General features: G+C 41.8%; 1 protein-coding gene across 1 annotated transcript in view; it reads left to right on the forward strand.

Annotated features, from left to right (window-relative positions):
* Positions 1-21,298, forward strand: part of TIAM2 (TIAM Rac1 associated GEF 2) — a 131,674-nt gene that overhangs the window by 48,635 nt on the left and 61,741 nt on the right. The window contains exons 7-13 of the mRNA XM_045544619.1: positions 4,658-4,843; positions 5,554-5,700; positions 15,158-15,319; positions 17,079-17,183; positions 17,421-17,499; positions 19,606-19,698; positions 20,381-20,644. Of these exons, the coding sequence (XP_045400575.1) occupies positions 4,658-4,843; positions 5,554-5,700; positions 15,158-15,319; positions 17,079-17,183; positions 17,421-17,499; positions 19,606-19,698; positions 20,381-20,644 (1,036 nt within the window). The remainder of the gene's footprint in view (positions 1-4,657; positions 4,844-5,553; positions 5,701-15,157; positions 15,320-17,078; positions 17,184-17,420; positions 17,500-19,605; positions 19,699-20,380; positions 20,645-21,298) is intronic.

The raw sequence follows: 21,298 nt of genomic DNA on the forward strand, positions 1-21,298 counted from the left end.
GGAAGTGAGTTCTCTGAGTCAGCGCCCACGCCAGCTCCTCCTTATTCTCAGGCCTTCCCTCTTCACCCCCGGCAGACACAGCCCCTCCTCTGCCTCGGTCCATCCTCACGGCCCCCTCCCTGTTTTATGTGTCAGAGCTCCTGTCTCAGTCCATGAGCGTATGTGGTTTCCTAACAACTCCTCGGGGGGTGTGTGCATAGCACCCATGCGCTGGATGGGTCCACAGACCCTCGCTAATGTGCTCTGCTGCTTCTCAGTGAGACTTGAGTACACTGGAGGATGCTTTGCTTGCTAACTAAACCGTGCGATGGACCGTTTTGTATAAAATAGAAATTAATCCTCAATTTACATGTTTTTGTAACTTTGATTTTTCAGTTCAATTTGTTAGGAATCATATTTATTATAAAATGGAGTGAATTTTATGGTGTGTGAATTGTATCTCAAAGGAAAATAAAACATTCTGTAAACTTGAGCTGGTTGTTCTATCACACTAAAGTGTCACTAGCTGGTTCTTCTGTGAGGATAGGCTTTAGTGTTTGGAAAGTACGGAATGGGAGTCTTTCAGCTTCTTACACCAAAAGGGAAAAACTGATTATCTTTTAGGACAAATCTAGTAGCGGACAAATGACTAAATACTCTGATTAAATGACTAAATGGTAGAAAATATTTTTCTAGGAGTGTTGGGTGTGGCAGGAATGTACTTGTCATCTTTTTTAATGCATTGCTTGTTCATTTGTTATTTTTAGCACAAGGCTTCATCTTCTCCCCTCCCACTTTTCTACAGGAGACCATAACCTTTATGAGCTCATTAAATCAATATAGCTATATTAGCAATAAAGAAGAAACTTTTATATTGAATTTGTGTTAGTGCTTTTGGGAATTTCCCCCTGTAATTTTGTCAATAATTTTTCCTTTTTTCGTAAAAGGTAATGAAAACCTCCTTAGAATGAGTTGTTTTTGTTCATGTCATTTTTATATTTTGTGCATGGACATTAAATAAAAGCTCAATCTATATTCTATGTAGAAGTTGAGTTTTTATTATCAGGTCCTGATATTTATCTTTAAAAATAAAGAAACATCTAGGAAAACATCCACATATTTAAAGATTTTAGAAAGGGAGTGTGCAGTCTTGGTTTAATGGAATTGATTTTGGGCATTTTAGTTTTTGATAATGTTGGAAAAACATCTCCAGAAACTCCTTGATAAATGTGCTGTCAGATAAAATGTCCAGCATGAATAGGGCACCTAAGTGAGAGTGTGGATAGTCTTACCTCCTCTGTAGAATACCCGGGGGTTTTGGAGGAGAAATAAAGTTGACAATTAGGTGAAAATTTAAATGGCTGTTGTTGAGGTAGGTATTTGGGTAGTGCACAGATATCTGCCTTAGGAGTCAGAAGCCGTGGGATTCAAGGGCTACATCACAGGCACTTGACAGTGTGCTTGTCCCAACCTATTCTTCACGTCGGTATCAGCTTTGGGTCTTTGTTAGTCCTGAAGGACAAGCTTTTTAAGACCCTGGTCAAGTCACTTCCCTTCTGGGCCTCAGTCTCTGCTGGGGTGTGGCAGTACCAACTCCCTTGCCAGCTCATTGTGTACGTTGACAGACTTTCTAAATGTTACAGAGTCTGTTTTGAGCTCATGGATTCAGCCCTTCTGCCTCCTCCTTCCCTCCAAGAACCCCAAGGGTCCGAATCCATGTCCTCACTGTACTTCCACCTGTATAATCTTCCGAGTCCCTCTCTGCAGCTTGGGTGAGTCTGTGGAAAGAAAAATCAAGTATTTCATTGTTTCTTATCCAACCACAAATCTTCATTTAAGCTCAGTGACTGATTCTTTATAAAGAACCATGACCTTAAAAGCAAGATAAATATTTTCCTTAAATATTGAATAGATGTGTGACTAATGACGACTCACTCTGCCATACAGACATGCTGTACTAGTCAGGGGTCTCCAGAGAAACAGAACCAACATGTTATGTGTTTGTGTGTGTGCATGTGTATGTGTATATGAAGAGTATATATATTTATATAAAGGGAGTGTGTGTGTGTGTGTGTGTGTGTGTGTGTGTGTGTGTGTGTGTAGCTTACTCGAGGGTGGGCAGCCTTTTTGTTCAGGCCCTGAGCCGCTTACATGAGGCCCGCACACCTTAGGGAGGGCCATCTGTTTTACTCAGTCTACTCATTTAAACATTAATCTCATCCAAAAAAATCCTCACAGACACACCCAGAATAACATTTCCCTAAATATTGGGGCACGGTGGCCAAGTCAGGTTGACATCTGAAATTAACCATCACAAAGCCTCAGATGAGGATAAGGATAAGGAGCATTGTTGAAATAGGAGTCATAAGGCCGCTTTTCCTTTGCATTTTCTACTAAATTAAATTTTAAATGACCTCTACGATGTACACAGTCAATTGAGGTACTGGTTCTCTTGAAACTTAATCAGATATGTTAGCAAACCTCTTGATTTTCATAAGGCCTCCTTTGGGCTGTTGGGGTCACCCAGCCCCTTCTTCCCTCCAACAAAGCTAAGCCTCTGATCCCTGTTCTTCCTATGCATTCACTTGCATTTTGTCCCAGGCTTTGGGTGCTGAAGATTAGCAGACTGTTTCTAACAAAATTTTAAGATTTCCTATGTAATTGTTTGGGATGGAACTGTCTTTACTTATCAGTGGTGCTTTGATGTGTAGTCACATAAATACATTAAATGGTGCTTTTAAAAATACTTTGTAAACTGCAGGATTCAGTATAAGTACAAGAGATTGTCCTCTTCCCTGTGATCTATGGTGACTGGCATAGACCTGGATTTTATTTTTTTGTCTTTATAATCCACCACCTTTTTAATCTTTACCTCTGGTATCCACTGACTCATTCATTTTCTTTTCCTCTCCTATCTCCACCCCCAGTAAGAACCCCTGGAAAATATCTCATAACCCAGTTCACACAGAGGTATAAATGAGTGTGGTAGGCTTTAATACATTATCCAGTCTAGAAATATCTACACATTATTAGAGGACAAAGGAATGCATCTATAAGTGTGGGTTTTCAGAAGTTATCTAGAGAGGAAGATATTTGGGAGACAGAACTAGAGTATAGTTTCGCTGTACCTTACGGCTTCTTGTAGGCATCAGTTTATACCCATTCATCCCTCCTGGAATCTAGAATTCTCTAATGTGGCAAGACTAAGAGGAGACTTGCAGTTTTAGTTTGAACTGTCTCATTGGTCTAGGACAGCAGTGCACACGAATCCCAGGAGGTGCTTTTGAAATGTCAACTTTCCTAGGCCTCAGACCTGACCAATGGAAGAATCTTCAGGTGCAGGAACTGGGCATCTGCATTTTTAAAAGCCAGCAAGTCATCTATGCATTCAAGGCTGACACTAGTAGGCTACTACTTTGCTAGTAAGGGGTGCACAGAATCTCAAGGGGGGTTACATTTGTTGTGCACATTGAGATTATTTCAGTGCCTGGAACTTCACTGTTTTGCTGATAAATGATGATGAATTAATACGTTCTTTGTTTAGATCTTGTAGCTGTCATTTTTCTTTAGTGCAGAAAAGTTACACAGTGACCTTCCTAAGACATAGATATGGAGGACTTGGAGGGGAGTGGTCAGAATACCTAGAATTTGTCGTGCATTTGTGTGGAGAGAGACTGAAGGGGACAGTAGTGTTCAACGTTGGAAATCCTTCAAAATACCACTTATCCAGAGTTCAGGATTAGCCTAGGAAGTTTGGTGTGAAAGGTTAGTATCTGCGTGGGTGCCCAACAACATGGCAGAGCTAGAGATGCAGTTGCTGTCAACGGAGGGACGTCACTCTGAGCTGCATTCTTTATGACGCGCCTCCTCTGCAGACCTTCTCTTGACCTTTGAGATCGCTTTCAAGACCTTTGGAATCACACCTTTCTGTACATCTGCTGAATCCTTGTACCGGCGAGTGACAAGTACCTTTCTTCACCTATTAATTTGTCTTTAATTGAAGGTCACGCTTGTCTATAACACGTTGTGACATCCTTGGGAGAAAGGAGAGTGGCTGCCCGAGTTGCCTGTTTTTCTTCACCAACTCATGACTTCAGTTTTGAAGGAGGACACAGTAGTAGGAACCTCTTTTGGGTAGATAGCTGTGGGTGCTTTAATTTTATTCAGATGTACCCATGGTGGTTATTCTCCAAGATACTTAAAATAGGAGGAAAAGCTCTCTTCATCCTCATCCCCGAAGTCCATTTACTTATTGTTTTGAGTCATTTTCTCAGAATGAGCAGAAACACAAAGTCACCACCTTTGTTTGTCCAGCATCTGTTTGTGTACAATTCAGTTAATCCAGTTTAGGACCAGAGGCTGGAAGTGGAAAGAGAAATGAAACAAAGTGACAAAGCTGACTTAGGATTCACATCCTGCCTTTAGTCAGGATAGTTCGGAGTGTTGGAGTTTTCTAAAGATGGCGTCACTGTGTTGGGACCACTGGCTCTCTGGTTCGGGGCCGTAGTGGTGAAGTGTGGCAGGAGAGCTCAAACTGCAGGCCAATGTAAACCTCCTGAAAACCAGCTGAAACGCATTTTTCCTAAGTTTTCGCTAAGTTTGTGAAAGGCATCACATTTTTATTTCGACCCATGAAATGTGTAATTTTTATCTAAATCCGCTCTGCTCTTGCTTTAAGATCCAGCAATGGGAGCAGAACCTGGAGAAGTTTCACATGGATCTGTTCCGGATGCGCTGCTACCTGGCCAGCCTGCAAGGCGGGGAGCTGCCCAACCCCAAGAGCCTGCTCGCTGCCGCCAGCCGGCCCTCCAAGCTGGCTCTCGGCAGGTTGGGTGTCTTGTCTGTTTCTTCCTTCCACGCTCTGGTAAGTTCCCGAGGAGGTCGGGTCAGCGGCATTCGGGGGGACTGTGACGCTCACCCTTCTGCAGCTTGTGGCCATCAGCTGTTCTGGGACTTGACCCAGTAAGTGTCGAGGTCACCCGGAGGCCAGGGGACTGGGGGTGGAGGGGTGATGTCCTGCTGTCAAGAGTCCCCGGTTTCCCTCTTGCTTAGATACTTAAAATAGGAGGAAAAGCTCTCGCTCTGTTGCTAGAATCCACCTGCTAGTGGGCAGTCACTGCAGATTCCTATCCGTGTCTGCCTTTCTGGCTTCTCCACCTCGTACCATCAGGAAGGTGGGTCCCTGAAGAGTAGCAACAGTGACATGAAGCATTAAATGATTGATTCAAGATTGATTTCTCAGTACCGCAGAGAGCCCCATTGGGTTTTCTGAAATCTCTCCTGTTTTGGCAGCATCTGTGTGTTGTGCTGGCCCAGCTCGGGGGTCCAGGGGTGGTTTTGCCAACCGTGCTGCCCGCCATGGGGAGATCTAAGTATTGTGACTTGGCCTGTTATCCAGATAAGAGATGTCTATATGGTGGGTGCATTTCTGGTATGTCAAACATATAGTAGCTTTTGGCAGTGGTCAGAATGCGTTTATAGCAAGCAGAGTTTACTTCTGTTAGGGCAAGTGTTACTTCTCTCTGTCATTCCAATCAGAAGCTTTGAGATTTTTTAAACTGTGTTTTAAATTAGGTATGTTCTAGAGATGACTCTGCTCTCCGGAAAAGAACACTGTCACTGACTCAGCGAGGGAGAAACAAGAAGGGCATATTTTCTTCATTAAAAGGGCTGGATACTCTGGCCAGAAAGGGGAAGGAGAAGAGACCCTCTATAACTCAGGTGAGCTCCTCGGCATGGGATGAGCTATAAACTAAAGGGACATTCCTACTGATTTTCAGCCTGCTGCAAATGATAAGTGTTCATCCTCTGTTAAGAATGAAATAAAAGTTGGTTCAGAGGAATCCAGTCATAGCATGGACTTTTTTCCCCCAAATGAAAATACCCAAATTGCTCAATCTGTCTTACCATGCCCAAAGAGGTAGTCACACGTTGTGTGGTGCTTAGGAACACAAAAAATAAGAATAATCAGAAAATAATCCCCACTTATCATTGACTTTAGTGCTACTATTTATTTTCTTGTAGATTTTATATTTTAAAATAAATATGGAAAATTATTAACCATTAGAGTCATAGCAGCTAAATTATGCTAGTGCTAGATAACTTGCTCACTCGATCCTTCCAACATGATGTAGGTGTTTCATCATCCCATTTTACAGATAAGGAGACTGACACTTGGAGAGGTTAAGTCACTTACTTCCCCCTGTTCTCCAACACCTGAAGGGCAGGGCTGGGGCTTGTACCTGCCTGAGTCCAAAGCCCTGAAACACTGGACAACTGCTGCTGCTAATTCTCCCTTGAGGAGTGGCAGCTTTTTCAACATTTGGTCAAGTAAAAATAGGCTGAACACATATTGCCGAAGTGTGGCCCAAGTACAGTGAATTGTTTTCAGAACATTTTGGATATGCATATCCGAAGCACCTGTATTTTGTGATGCCTATGATGTCGTGCATGATGACAGATTTTTTTTTCTTACTGATGGATATGTTTTAGGATTATTCTTTTTTTACAGACTGTTGAAAAGATAAGTTATATTATGACCTGATCATATAAGTGAATAGGCAAAACATTTGCAATTAAATCTGAAGTCCTTGTTTTTACTTTCAACAGTTGCTATTATTCTGAATATGCTTTCAGTATCATCTGAGAGAGAGCCACATTTTATTGGAATTTTATTTTCTGATTTGTATATGGCTGTGTATTTGGTTGTGTATAACACTGTTGTGAATTAGGTAAATAAGAGGGCTCGTATCTCTTTGACCTGTTTAAAACCTTGAGGCAATAAAGGTGGAGGTGGTAGGAGTGGGTTGATGGAAAGACAGCAAGATCACACAAAACCTCTCTTAAGTAGCTGCTGTTTCTGTATACTCATATACAGAAAGAATATCACATTTTAAAATTGTGGCTGTACTGTTAATTTAATTGTAAAGAGTAATGATTTGTTGGTTACACATGGAAACACATTTCTTCGTTATTGATTGTAGTGAACTGCAAACCCTTGGCTTGTGCTAGGCCTGTGCTTTCTGAATTGAACTTCTGTGATAGTTAACTAATGTCCTTACAGCATTTTAATCAGGGCAGCCCATTCTATATAATTAAATGATAATTTGATAACTTATTTATCTAGCTCAGCTAATTAGTTATGAGACAATGGTCTTTACCCAGCACTTGTAGTAAATGTTCTCAACATAAGGTTTCTTAGTGAACAGAATCATTTGGTTGAACATATTTTTATTTTAAAAAGATGTGAAACTAATTACAGTGTTGATATATATAACTGAATAGTAGGTATCCCTAAATGTTGAAGTGGTCTTTAGTGTTTTTCTGCTACAAAATTTAGAACGTCAAATTTGGAAAAATAAAGGAAATTATTTTTAGTCCCTCTACTCAAACACAACTACTTTTAACATTTAGCTATATTTTCTTCCAAGATTTAGTGTATGTACATTAAAAAAAAAGTTATAAGCTTGATTTTGGTGGCTCTGCCAACTCAACTTTGAGCTCTGTTCTACATCTTCAGAAATGTGTACTTTTTGGTTAAAAGCAACATCAAGAAGATCCAAGATGACTTAAATAATATATGACATCAGAGAAAAGTAAAATAGCTAACTATATGGAAAGAAAAAACAGCAACTTCTTCAAAGTTAATACTTTAAGTGTATTAGAAAAGTAGATAGTACAAATTATGATGTGAAGATCTTATAAAGTGTTACAGAATTTCAGTTTTTAAGTACTGAAAAAGGGTAGCTGGCAAATTTACACTGCGGAGCCATTTCATTAGTCTTTTTTCCCCCCTGTCTGTCAGATATTTGACTCGAGTGGCAGCCATGGATTTTCTGGGACTCAGCTACCTCAAAACTCCAGTAACTCCAGTGAGGTAAACGTTGCCGTAGGTGGCAGCCGTCTCGTTTCACACGGACGACACCGGGGCTGAGTTCAGCGGGGAATGCTGGTTCAGGATCTTTACACTAATCTGTTAAGAATAAATTTAGAATTAAAATGGTCCTGGAAGGTAACTAGGAGTACTCTATGAATGCCAAGTATTTCTGGAGGTATCTAAACTCATGATAATGCCATCTTAAAATCAGTGACGTGACAAGACTAAAGTCACAGCAGCACCTTTCATTTATCCTTCCCTGTTCCTCAGCAGTACGAACCCTCTCTTGAGAGTTTAGTGGATCCCACATTGCGTTTTCCTGTCAGGGTTGTCAGGGGTCTTCACACAGATGGCATGTTCTGTGCTGAGCGCCCGCAACCTGTGTGTCTCCATGTGCCCTCAGGCGGAGCTGAGTCGCAGCGGCCCTTTCTCGTCTCCAGAATTGCCTCCGACCCAACGAATCCTCAGAACTGTTTCCCAGTGAAATCCTAGGGTGTGATGGAGGCGGTTCGGACGTGCTCATGCTTCCTTGTGCCTTTCTCAAACCCACACCGTGCCCTTGAAGCTGTGTTGCATGTTACTGATCTGTTTCTCTAACTTCTCCTCCACCAAATCATTTTATCTTTAGTTCCCCCCAACCCCCAGCAAACCTCTAAGCTTCTTGTTGAGGCTGAAAAACTGATTATAATAGGCTTAGACAAACATAAAATGCCTTTGCAGAAGCAGGCAGTATTCTTTAATATATTAATGGGGATAATTCAGTGAATTGGGAATTTAGTTTGAAAAAACTAAGAGTGGTGGATTGTTAGACACTGTGGCAGGTCCTGGGCAGGGGAGCGAGATCCTAAAACATACGACAGCCACATGTTCTGCCCCCACGTGCGGCTGGCCCCAGCCCGCTCAGTGTGCTGTTGTTGACACTGCTCCCTGGTGGCAGCCCTGCCTGAGGTGTCCTGCTTCCTAGAGGATGAGCTCAGAATGGGTCAGAAATCCCGCACTCCAAATCCTGATCCCCTTCACCTCCATCCCCAGAGATCCGGGGAGCCAGAGGGCAGGTTACCTGATGGAGCGTCTGTACAGAAGGCTTTGCCACTGCAGTTGCGCCTGTGTTTTGCTCTCCTTTTGCTAGATTTGACCAACCATGGGGGAAACCATATGCAAACCTTCCTTTTTATCAATCATACCATCAAAATGGCACTTTTCCTAATAAGCAATTTCCCTTCCCTGCCCCTTTGTTTCTATACACGTGGAGAACCTGTTTCAAAATCCAGATTAAATTGCCCCGTCCTCTGAAAACGTCACTTGATTTTTGTTGTTTCTGTATCACCATTACTTGCTTGGCTCTTCCTATGTACTTACTGTCTTTTACTGTTGGTTGTCCTGTCGGGTGTGTTTGTGGGTTTCCCAGGAAAGCTTGTGATCGGGACCCGTGGTCTGCATGGTTTATGTACCCTATGATTGTCCGTATAGTCTCAATCTGTAGCACATTGCCAAGGATGTAGAACTCGCTCAATAAGTTTGATGAATAATTATTTATATTAGATGTAGTTGTTTAATGGTTGCAAAGAACTATTTGATCTCCCGTAAAAGCCCATAAATTTAGGGTTGTATCTCTTCCAGCATTGTGTAACAACTTAAAATTCTTACTTTGAAAGTTAAGAAATTATATCATCAAAGCACTTTCTGTTAACAGATTTTATGTTGCAAAATTTGCAAATAAATTTTGCTAAAATAGCCACTCATGGTGAGAATTAAGCTTAGTGCTTATTTGTATTGGGCTCAAATTACCAAATTTATCTTCTTGTGACTTAATCGACAAGTCCCATCAGGGCTCTAGGGGTGAAAAGAAGGTATATTACTGCATCTGGTTTTTTTTTTAGCATGTATATCTAAACAGTTACTCCTGTTCATTTTAACTAAGCATTACTTCTGATGTAAGGACACTGAAGAAATTCCTTTCATTTATAGGACTATTTTCATGGGGCATCTATCATTTCTGTGCTGTAGTACCGAGATAACAAGGTTCAAATTGAATGGCAGATAGAACTAAGGGTATAAATTGTTTTTTTTTTAATATCTTTGGGACTTAAAATTCTGCCTGAGCTGGCAGAATAATTAATATTTCACTGGTTTTCCTCTGCTAATCATTCTTGGAGAGTATTTATAACCTGCACAAACCCTCTATTTTTATACCATAAGGACATTACGTCCATTTGTGTAACACAGAGAGGCCGTTGTGAGGGAGGGGCCGTGCGCGTTTTTAAATATTCCACTCTAATTGGTGCATCGAGTAACGGTCCAACAGTGAGTCACCCTAATTCAAAATCTGTTAAGGTTGGAATAAAGCCAGTCTTATTTGAGCATTTTTTAAAGGACACTTTGGCTAGCCAAAAATGAGAGCTTTTCATAGCTACTTCTTGATGAGTAGCAATGAGTCTCATACAGCCTTGGAGGGAGGTGTTTGTTATGGAGATTGTGATAACAAACCCCCCACAGAGCCTGGGGTGGCAGCGGCCCCACAAGCTTCACTGCAGAAACTGTGGCAGCCCCGGGCCTTGGCCCTCTCTCCTGGAAAATTGGCCTGGGATGTCCCGACTTTCTGTGGCAGCGAGTGAATGAAGTATTGTCACATTAGTCATTAGCTCCAAACTGAAAACAAAAATACCTTAATGTTGGTTTCTCAAATGGAAAATACGAATGAAACACCTTGCTCTTGACCACAGTATGGTCGTCTGTTGAAACAGAATATGTGTATGGAAGCCTCCGCAGCCTGCACTCATACACACAGGCATACACAGCTAGCTAGTGAGATGGGTCTTTGCTCTCCTTCCATGTCAACTGATATTTGGGCATTAGCCCAAGAAGGATGTAAACACTTTCTCCCCTATGACATTTTACTGTCGTGAAGAAAACCGAGAGCATGCAACTCCTTTTTGTGTTTTCTCCTCATCTCCCTTGCTAATAGACTTTCCTTTTATCAGCTACTGTGGTCGTGTGGGCCCGTTTGTGACAGCCAGATTGTGATTTTGCTGGTCACTTCCCTTCAGTGATCCAAGTAGTAATTATGAGCCATTTGATCCAAAAGCATCTGCTGTGAGAACACACGGAGTTTCAATTTTCTCTCCTTGCTGCATACTGAGCATAAGTGATGTGACATGTGGTTTCAGGACTGTTAATGTAATATTAATAATAAACGCGTCTGTAGAAGTTGTCCTACAAGGAGAGCTGAAGTGATTGGCAAACGTTAACTCGTTAGTCCGTGGTGGCCGTGGCTGCAGTTTGGTGATGTTCCCCTTTCACCATGGCTGGTCAGAGCTGGACCGCAAGGTGATCCGAGCAGCAGTGGCCACCACAGTGCCTCGGGGTTTTGGAACCAGGGGATGATTCTCAAGCAGTTCTTTATAGTGGCTGTCACTGAGTCACAGGGTTATGGCCAGTGCAGTACAATGCCACAGTGCAGGCTCATCCTCGAAAATCTGTGCAGTTTCTGTCTTTCCAGTGCCACTCCTCACATCAGTCAGTCTCCCGACCTCCCTGTGAGGCTGCTCTTCTCAACCCCTGTTAAAGGTGAAGAAACTCAAGTGCAGAGACGTTAGATACCCGTCCTAACAAGGCTGGGATTTGACCCAGGTTGTCTTTCTACTTTTATATTTTTGCTGCCTCCATTTTTATGCTCCGGGACCTGGAAACCTCTAGCAGGCTGGTTGGGAAAGATTGTTTTTTGGAGAGAGGTAGGGAAGTGCAGTAGGAGGCAGGATGGGTCCGCAGCAGTCTTGGCAGGGATAGCCAACCGTGGAGTTCGGCGTGTGTGGTTAAAAGGATTCATCTAACCGAGCACCTTTGAAAAGGGCATTAAGCTGAGAAAAGAGTTTCCCAGATGGCTCAGTTTTTATGCTTATTTTCAAGATTCTGTGTCCCTTTTGTGAAAAGAATGTAGGAGGATGTTTTATCTGACTTGCTGAAATCAAAGCGTGTGTATTTTCAGCCTGGATAGCATCGGCCCCTCTGGAGGGAATCAGTCCAGCTTTCTCTCCAGTGGGCAAAGCTTACAACATCTCAGGAGATCTGTCAGCAATAAATGGCCTTATTCTTTTTCTAGTTCTAATTAATTAATAAGTCCACATTCCTGATGCTTCCTTTGAAAGTTTTACCTTTCTTGAATCACATACATTTGGGGGATATGTGTGTTTTGTGTCTGTATGTGCCTTATACACAGAAAAAAATTACATCTGAATTTTCATTGAGGGGTCTCTTGAGAGGGTCTGAATCTTCAATAAGCCTCTTCTGTCACTTACTATATCTTGGGTCAACCTGTAGACCCAGAAAACAATTGGTCAGAGAGGGCATAGCACAGCCTTTAATTGGATGCAGTAGGAATATTCTTTTGTCCTTCCTTCCATCCCTCCACCTACTTGCACACTTTTCTCTTGTCCAGGATTTGTTCTCCTTTAATAATCTGTTAATTTCTCTTCTTGATACTTTAGAGAGCCTTAAGAACTTGACACCGTAGAAACAGATTGGAATAAGATACTGAAAGTGGACAGCGTTTGCCTTCCATGCCTGCAGATGACTGGGGATTTCTAGTCGCGTCCAGCTCGGTGCTGGGTGTGTTCTGGATTTGGGGTCCCCTGTGTTAAGGGATGAAGGAGACTGAGAATGCGGAACACAAAGCCCTTGCTGTCGTTCCTCTTATCACTGGGGACAGGGGACCTGGAAATGACCACGATGTGAGCTGGGCTTTGCTATGTGCTATGCCAGGGACACAGGAAAGTAAATTGGGTAGGGTTGGGGGTGGTGGGGCAGAGATGGGAGAGAAGGGGCAGCATTCTAAGTACGGTTGCAGCGTGGTCTCAGCGTTGCTGCCGTCACTGCAGGCAGAGGAAGGGGACGAGCTGGGTCCAGAGCAGGAGTACCACTCATTTTGGGGAAATGTCAGGTGAGCCATTTTGTTCAGCGGGAGCATGGCGTGTGTGGTGGCATAACACAAAGAATCGGGCAGTTAAGGTTGTGCCCATTTTCAGGGGCGCTACTGCCAGGCTGACATTTTTGAATAGTGCAGTGGTGGTTGGCACAGGCTTCCAGGGTTCGAATCCCCGACGTACCTCAGTCACTAGTTGTGTGAACTTGGGCAAGTTTCTAGAAGTTTCTGAGCCTCATTTTTTCACCTGTTAGATAGGGGTCATGACAGTGGCTGTCCATCTGAGAGGGCTGCTTGTGAGTGGTGAGTGAACCGACAGCGTGTCCGGAGTTTATTTCATTTGGCCCGTGAAGTGCAGTCTCCCCGCAGGGGACGTCGAGGGTGGGGGTGACAGGGGCAAAGCTGTGAATCCGTGTTCTCAGGGCTGTTCCCACCGGTCCTTCCTCGGGTACCTCTTCCCTGTTCTGCAAGAGCGCAGCGTCAGCTTGCTCCGTGGCAGCCGCTGGCACCGCGGGGCTCCCTCGGGGCCTGCGCTGCCCGTGGTTTCTTACTCCACAGCGACCTCTGCTGGGCTCCGGTGCGCCGCTCGGCAAGCGCAGCTTGAGGGCTGGGGCCTGTGCCCTTAAGGCAGCACCTGGTTGTTGCCAGCGCACCTGGTGGAGAAATGTGATCTGCCTGAGGCTGGACCTCTCAGAAGACAGTGGTGCCCAGGCCGGTGCCTGGCGTCCTTGTCTCCAGGCATCTGCTCTGTCTCTTGTTCTTTCGATTTAGCATGTTGAGGGGCTGTTTTTTCTGGCTGTGATCATCCTAACAGAAAAATGTGCTGAAAGTGACAGACCCATGACAGATCCAGAAATGTCACTTCGAAGTTGAGCACCACGTTTTCAAAAAGACAACACAGAAGGATTGTTTCTTCCCTTGCTTTGTTCTTTTGTATTTCTTTACTGTTAATGTATCTATTCTAGTATTTATTAATTTGTTTTTGAGACAGAGTCTCACTCTGTCATCCTGGCTAGAGTGCAGTGGCGTCACCATAGCTCACTGCAACCTTAAACTCCTGGCTCAAGCGATCCCCCTGCCTTAGCTTCCCAAGTAGCTGGGAGTATAGGCACGTGCCACCGTGCCTGGCTAATTTTTCTACTTTTTGTAGGGATGGTGTCTGTCTCTTGTTCAGGCTGGTCTTGAACTCCTGACCTCGAGGGATCCTCCCACCTCGGCCTCCCAGACTGCTAGGACTATAGGCATGAGCTACCATGCCCAGCCTTATTCTAGTTTTTAAATCCTATGTAAAAGGATCTTTCACTTTGTGTTTAAAAATTCATGGAATTCAAAGTAAAATCACCCATCGATGATAAGTTTAAGGGATGTTGAGTGGTATATAATAATGTGATCATTTTGAATCCATAGGTAACATTTTATGACTTGTAAGGTCTTTTGCGTATATGACCTCTTTTGCTCACAAAAGCTTGTATTGTTAATCAATAAACGTAAGTAATTATATTAATAATATTCCATTTCACAGAATAGGAGCCAAGACTTAGCAAGGTACATGTTTTGTCCTAGGCCACGCTTTGCTGGTTAAGGGGTAGAGTCTGTGACTTTTGATTTCAGATCCCCAAATCTCTTCTTTACCACCATGTTAATATATAGGAACCTAGCCAGAGAAAAATGTTTCTGAGTTACTTAAGAAATGTTTGCTATTTTTGTTATAAATTATAGAAGTACATATTAGCATGAAGTTGTCAAATTGCAAATTTAGCAAACTGAACTTCTTTGGGAAAGGCTTCCTTGTAGGTGTTCTGAGATGATTTTCTAACAGTGTCTACGTGTGAAATAGCTGAAGAATAGAGAAAAGATTTCCCTAGGACTGGGGGTTAATTTTATAGGACAGTAGCACTGAGAGAGAGACTTGTGCTTGGATCACCTGCAGTTCACGCTTGGGACGTAGGCAGGTGTCAGTGGCAATGGACGAGAGCATGTCTGGAATTCCCTGGGAGCTGGAAAGGGACTGGGGCTTCCGTGCAGGTTTCAGAGTAGCCCTTCTCAACCGCAGTTGTAGAGCAGAGAGATTGGATATTCAGTGGCCTTACGTGGAGTGCAGTGTTCTAACTTGGTGTCAGTGACAAGTTGGCATAGTGCAAAGGAACGAACACGCGGGGCCAGGAGTCAGTGACTTGTACTCAGCCTCCCTTGGCTTCAGTTTCCTCCGCATTAAACCAGTGAGGAAACATGGTCTGCCTCAGAGGGTTGTGAGAAGCCGGTGATGGGAAGCATGTGAAAGAGCCTACTATAAATCCTCCACAGATGAAGAGGACATTCTTTCAGTAGTTCCTTTCCTTTGCTTATCAAATCTGTCTGCATTTTCTTTTGGCATCTGCAAACAGGTTGATGAACTTCTGCATATATATGGTTCGACAGTAGATGGTGCTCCGCGAGACAACGCGTGGGAAAGCCAGGCATATATTCACTTTCAGGATAATCAGGGAGTTACGGTTACGATCAAGCCAGAACACAGAGTGGAAGATATTCTGACTTTGGCGTGCAAGGTAATGGGCTTTGCTGCAGACATGTACTTCTGAACAGAAGCAGTCATTCATGTTGCATCCTGATGCCTTCTGCATTGTGTTGTGTTCACAACCTCACTTTCTACAGTAGGAAGCTTGTTAGCACATTTATTAATTAACATATTTATGAGCATATTTATTAATTTGCCTTCTGTTCCTCATCCCTTTGGAAGAGTGAGTTGTGAGGTCAGATTCCCATGCCCTCATGAAGAACCTGAGCTATTCTACTGAAATTCTGTATATACATCTTTAAATCTAGAATAATCATGAAGTATGTTCTATAAGAAGATGACATAAACTGCGAAGTAGTTTGATTTAATCCTAAATAATTTGACCAGATTTGTCTGGCTTGAACAAGTAACTTGACAGAATTCACAGTGGCTTCGTGGAGATTAATATAAGATGATGTTTTATTCATTACTCAAACTGGGTTTTATTCCCAATCTGAAAAGGAAGTTTATGATAAGTCTTAAAGATAGCCCTCTAAGAGGAAAATATCCAGCAACGTTACATCAGAGCTTTTAGACCACCAGGTGGCGTAGTGCAGCTTAAATATTATTATTTTTAAGTTTCCAGAGAACATACAATCAAACATGTGAAATGGTGAAAAAAAGCATACAGAGTTTGGTACTCTTAACTGTGTACATTTAATATATGTGGATATTGTTTAATTTTATTTATCCTTTTTCACTTTGACTTGAAGCTTTAGGATACTATATATTTTTATATGTAGCTTATATCCTAATGAACTTAATTTCCTTTTGCTCCAGTACATGAGGTTTTTATTCAGAAAACAAGCAATGTTGTTCTATACCAATGATATCAGCTATTAAACTGGTAAATTTCCTAAGTGATAGAAGGTGTCAGAAGCAGTGGGTTAGTTAGAACCCAGTTGGAGCACAGGCCTGAGATAAATTTCTCATTGTTGAAAGTGTGTATGAGAGAGAAAGAGAAGGTAAGATTGTATGTGTGTGTGTGTGTGTGTGTGTGTGTGTGCATGTGTGTACACATTTTCCTTTTGAAAAGTTTTTGGAATAGGAATTTCTTAATTCTGAAGTCTGTAGATTTGTTCACATTTTACAAATTTCTTTACTTTAATAATGGGAAACAAAGTTAGGTACAACCAACATATTAAAGAGATGGTAAGAGACCTACTCTTAGATAATTCTACCGTACTTCTTAAGATGCATCTCTTGCTTTTAGTGATAAACAATATCATTTAGAGAAAACCTTAAAAATAATTATTTGTCCACTCTTTTTTGCATACAAGTGTTTAAATTTGAGCTGTTATAATAGGTTTAAACTCAGCAAATTCTATATAGTATTTAGTATTCTTTTTTTTTTTGGAGATAGGGTCTCCCTCTGTCTCCCAGGCTTAGAGTGCAGTGGCGTCATCATAGCTCACTGCAACCTCAAACTCCTGGGATCCAGTGGCCTTCCTACCTCAGCCTCCCGGGTAGCTGGGACTACAGGCACATGTCACCATGCCTGGCTAGTTTTTCTGTTTTTCATAGAGATGGTCCCTTGCCTCTTGTTCAGGCTGGTCTCAAACTCCTGGCCTTAAGTGATCCTCCTGCCTCGGCCTCCCAGAGTACTAGGATTACAGGTGTGAACCATTGCTCCAGGCCTGTATATAGGATTTTTTTTGGAGATTTCCACTTTGAGTTTTAATCAGCCTGCTGAACAGTGATGAATACAGGAAGAACATTTAAAATCTGAATAACGGTCTGTTTCTTTATAGATGAGGCAGTTGGAACCCAGCCACTATGGCCTACAACTTCGGAAATTAGTAGATGACAACATCGAATGCTGTGTCCCTGCACTGTATGAGTATATGCAAGAACAGGTGAGTGTGCATTAGCTTTAGAAAGGGAAATCTGAACCATATTCATGGCCTTTTGATTTTGCATATGTGGTTTTGGAGAAAAATTCTGTTTAAATTTGGTATCTAGTTAGGAAACAGTCTCCATATAAAGGATATCTTAACAGCTTTCTTGATTTATTATGAAAAAAAGTGTCAAAATAATTTAAGACATTACAACATCAAATCCTTTGATTTTTTTTTTTTTTTTACCTTTCATAGGTTTATGATGAAATAGAAGTCTTTCCACTCAATGTTTATGACGTACAGCTCACAAAAACTGGGAGCGTGTCTGACTTTGGTAAGATAAGGAACTCCCTCGTCAGAGAAGCCTGTTCTTGCCTAGTTTGTGCCAGCATGTTTGGACCTCATTTTTTCCCTTACATTCACATTTTCCGAATATGTGAATATGGTTTCTGAACTTCCTTTTTCTTCCTTCGTTTCCATTTATTAGATATTAGCAGGATAAAAAGATAGGTATCAATATTTGGGAAAAATACCAAAGTACTGAAAGGAATGAATATAAAAATTGATATGAAATTTGAAACGATGGTGATGGTAACAACAGTGAATTTGCTGTGCGCCAGATGCAGCCCTGAGTGGGTAACTCGTGCTTCACGTGACGGTTCTTCTCATCGCTGTGTCTTTGCTCTTGGCTTCCTCTTCCCACCTGCAAAGCTACCCCTCACCTCTCTTGCACCCCCACCCCTCCTCTCTGCTGATATAAATCCTACTTGTCCTTCAAGAACTAACAAAAGGTCTCCCTTTCTCAGAGAAGCCTTACCTGAGTGCTTTAGCTTCTCTTCACTCTTACCCCAAGTTTTTAACAATTAAGGGTTAGCACTTCCAAAATCACTTTGTAGCATTAATTCTTGCATTTTTATTCATCTATATTTACACTTGGCTCTAAGCTCTTTATGGACTGTGCTCATGTCCTAAAGCTCATTCAGGTCTGTTATGAGCTTTCACCATAGGAACTCAGTGATTAGATAATGATCAGTAAATATCTCCATAGCAACACTATTTATTATCTTGTTAAATATGTTGATACAACATGTTGTTTTCCTTAAAATTACTCAAGTCGATAATATGTTAAAATTATATGTTAAAATTTCCTTTTTGTGATTTGTTCTTTGTTTTTTAATTTGTAAAATCTGCTTTGACCCCAGTGTTTTATTGGTTTTTCCTCTGAAGCCCTCTTAGCCTTTTGTCTACTTGTCTTCACCTTCAGTCTGCTTTCCACGGTTGCCATTTGTGTATCTTCTTTGTTTCTGAGTGACTGAATAGAGATACTTGCAAAGATGCTTTCTGGTGAGACGGTAGTCTGACAGGCTCTGCCAGAGGCACGGAGGAGACACAGGGGACAGGATACTCTTCCTGTCCTTAAAGAACTCCCAGCATCATGGGACCAAGACTTGGAAGCATGCTCCCAACTGTGGCATGGGCGAGGGGGACACTGCCCCAGTCCGGGAGATGCGTTTAGAGGAGGAGCGGCCTCGCTGGGTTTGGCACAATAGTCAAGTGTATTTAGGGCAAACGCTATATTCATCCAAGCATTTTTTCTACTGCTTAAAGTGCTTAACCTCATACGTAGTTGTGTCTCAACAGATAGTTTTTGTATTGAACTGAATTTAATGTATGTCAGTAAGTACTTTTTGGTCTCAACTTTAAACATTTTAAGAAAATTTTTAATTGTGGTAAAATACACATAACATAAAGTTTATCATCTTAACTACTTTAAAGTGTACAGTTTTGTGGCATTAAGTATATAATGCATTGACATTGTTGTGCTATCACCACCATCCATCTCCAGAACTTTTCATCTTGTTGAACTGAAATCTGTACCCGTTAAACACCAGCGCCCCAACTCTCTTCCCCCGGCTCCTGTCAGCCGCCCTTCTACTTTCTGTCTCTGTGAGTGTAACTACTCCAGGTGTCAGTGGACTCATACAGTATTTGTCTTTTTGTGCCTGGCTTATGTCACTCAGCACAGTGTCCTCAGGGTTCACCTATGTTGTAGCATGTGCCAGAATTTTCCTCCTTTTTAAGGCTGATTGATATTCCATTGCACGTAGGGACCGCATTTTTTTCATTCGCCTGCTGATGGACGCCTGGGTTATTCCCACCTTGTGGCTATCGTGAGCAATGCTGCTATGAACATGGGTGTATGGCCTCAACTTTTGAATAACGTTGTGTTCTTATATTGCTTAAACCTTCCGATATGACATGTTTTTCTTTTTCCGCCCCTGCTAGATATTTGTGCTTTCAAAATAGTTGTAATTTAGACTTTCTCAACATACACCGTACTTATGAGAATAAATGTTCAAGGAAATACTGCTGACTGGGTTGGAGAAATTAACGAGTGTGGTGAATTTAGACTTTTTTTTCCCTTTATTTTCATTCCTAGGGTTTGCAGTTACGGCGCAGGTGGACGAACATCAGCATCTCAGCCGGATATTTATAAGCGACGTTCTCCCTGACGGCTTGGCATATGGGGAAGGTCTGTGTGGCACATCATGTCTCTGTGCGCTCTTAATTTGAAACTGTGGAATGCATTCTGGCTACAGTTTTGTCAAAATGGCTTCTGGAATTTTAAAGAAAGTAAACTTAAGAGTTTAATTGAAAATGCATATGTCTATGTATAGAGAGAGGCTTTGTGTGTGTGTCTGTTTAAAAGAGAGAGTATATATTCATGTGTACAGATGGAGGGAGAAAGAGAGGGTGAGAGACAGACAAACAGAAATAAAACAAATGTTATTTCCGGGGGCATTTAACATCAGAATACTAGAAGAAAAGTTGTTTCTCTTTCAAACAATTTCTTCTAATATCAGCTCTGACAGAGCTAAAGTTTGTTTTGTTTTTAGTGGCCTCTGAATACTATACATTTTGGTGCTTGCTTTCTTGCTTGCTTTTTTTTTTTTTTCAAGATAGCATTTCACTATGTTGCCCATGCTGGCCTCAAACTCCTGGGCTCAAGCGATCCTACTGTCTCAGCCTCCTGAATGGCTGGGACTAAAGGCACACACCACCATGCCTGGCTGGTGCTTTCTTTGAAGAAAGAAACAAACAAAACAGTGCCTAAAAGTACATGGTTTGAGTTTGCAGCCTTCTTTGATCTCAAAGTACTCTCTCAGTAATCTCTCTCTGTCGTTTATCTTCCTGCTCTCCTTCCTGGTTCTCAGGTCTGAGAAAGGGCAATGAAATCATGACCTTAAACGGGGAAGCTGTATCTGATCTTGACCTTAAGCAGATGGAGGCCCTGTTCTCTGAGAAGAGCGTTGGACTCACTCTCATTGCCCGGCCTCCGGACACAAAAGCAACCCTGTGTACTTCCTGGTCAGACAGTGACCTGTTCTCCAGGGACCAGAAGAGTCTGCTGCCGCCTCCTAATCAGTCGCAACTTCTGGAGGAATTCCTGGATAACTTTAAAAAGAACACAGCAAATGGTAAGGCTTTGTTCTGTCTTCCTTCTTAACTGCTGGTATCCGACAGCCAATATTTTTAGGCTGTAATTTTGCTTGCAAACTCAGATTATTTAAGCTGTTCAAAGAATGTTTTCTAATTTATTGGAAGAAGAACACAGATGCCAACTGGAGTAGGTTTTATCAAAATTCCGTGCATTTTAGTAATTATAGCACTTTCATGAAAATAGAAAATCATTATTTTTGCACAAAATAACATTAAAAAAAATCACAGACTCTCTAAAAGTAACCCACAATATTTAGTATAGCAGTTGCTCTGTGATTGAAGGCAGATGAAAGCCTACATAAATGCCAAAGTTGAAAGATTTTTCTTATTTAGTTGAATCTAAGGCAAAACCATTTTGCAGTAGTCTGTTGGAGAGTCTTAGAACAGTTGATACAATTCAGTTCTTTACCTCTTTTATTAAGTCCTACTCTCTCAATAAACAGCAAACTTCGAATGTAGGTCATGAATTTTAAAACTTTGAGAAGGCCTAAAAATGAAAAATTATATGCTGGTGTATTTTTCTTAAGGTAAAATTTGCATACGAGGAAATCATTTGAAGATTTGAATTTCTGAGCTTATCATTCCTGCATATTTCATATCTTGCAGTCAAGTAGATTAGAGGCTCCAGCTAA

The sequence above is a fragment of the Lemur catta genome, chromosome 2 (assembly GCF_020740605.2).
Source record: "Lemur catta isolate mLemCat1 chromosome 2, mLemCat1.pri, whole genome shotgun sequence".
Classification (NCBI taxonomy): Eukaryota; Metazoa; Chordata; class Mammalia; order Primates; family Lemuridae; genus Lemur; species Lemur catta.